Source organism: Eimeria mitis, genomic scaffold (genome assembly GCF_000499745.2).
Source record: "Eimeria mitis Houghton genomic scaffold, Emh_scaff255, whole genome shotgun sequence".
NCBI lineage: Eukaryota > Apicomplexa > Conoidasida > Eucoccidiorida > Eimeriidae > Eimeria > Eimeria mitis.
Window position 1 is genome coordinate 9,232 of NW_013570891.1, and position 348 is coordinate 9,579.

At 51.1% G+C, this 348-nt stretch overlaps 1 protein-coding gene across 1 annotated transcript in view; it reads left to right on the forward strand.

The window, feature by feature from the left end:
* Positions 1–348, forward strand: part of EMH_0005540 (uncharacterized protein) — a gene marked incomplete at both ends in the record, with an annotated part of 5,660 nt that overhangs the window by 1,706 nt on the left and 3,606 nt on the right. Inside the window, one exon of the mRNA XM_013497230.1 lies at positions 283–346. Within this exon, the coding sequence (XP_013352684.1) occupies positions 283–346 (64 nt within the window). The remainder of the gene's footprint in view (positions 1–282; positions 347–348) is intronic.

Consider the following 348-nt stretch of genomic DNA (forward strand, 5'->3'; position numbering starts at 1 on the left):
GGTTTAGGGTTTAGGGTTTAGGGTTTGTACTGCATGCATTGCGTTGCTGTATATATTTATAACAAATATATACAGGTTTATCTGCATAGATATATATGCTGTTGCTGCTGCTGCTGCTGCTGCTGCTGCTGCTGCTGCTGCTGTTGCTGCTGCTGCTGCTGCAGTGTGAGGATTTGTGCCCCATGAGTTTTCGGGGGCTGCGTTATCTGTTTGGCGAGGGTTTGATGGCAAGCAGAGGTAAGAAGCCTGTTGCTGCTGCTGCTGCTGCTGCTGCTGCTGCAGCAGCAGGGAGTGCATCGACGGCAGCAGCTGCAGCAGGAAATATATCAACTGCAGCAGCAGCAGCAG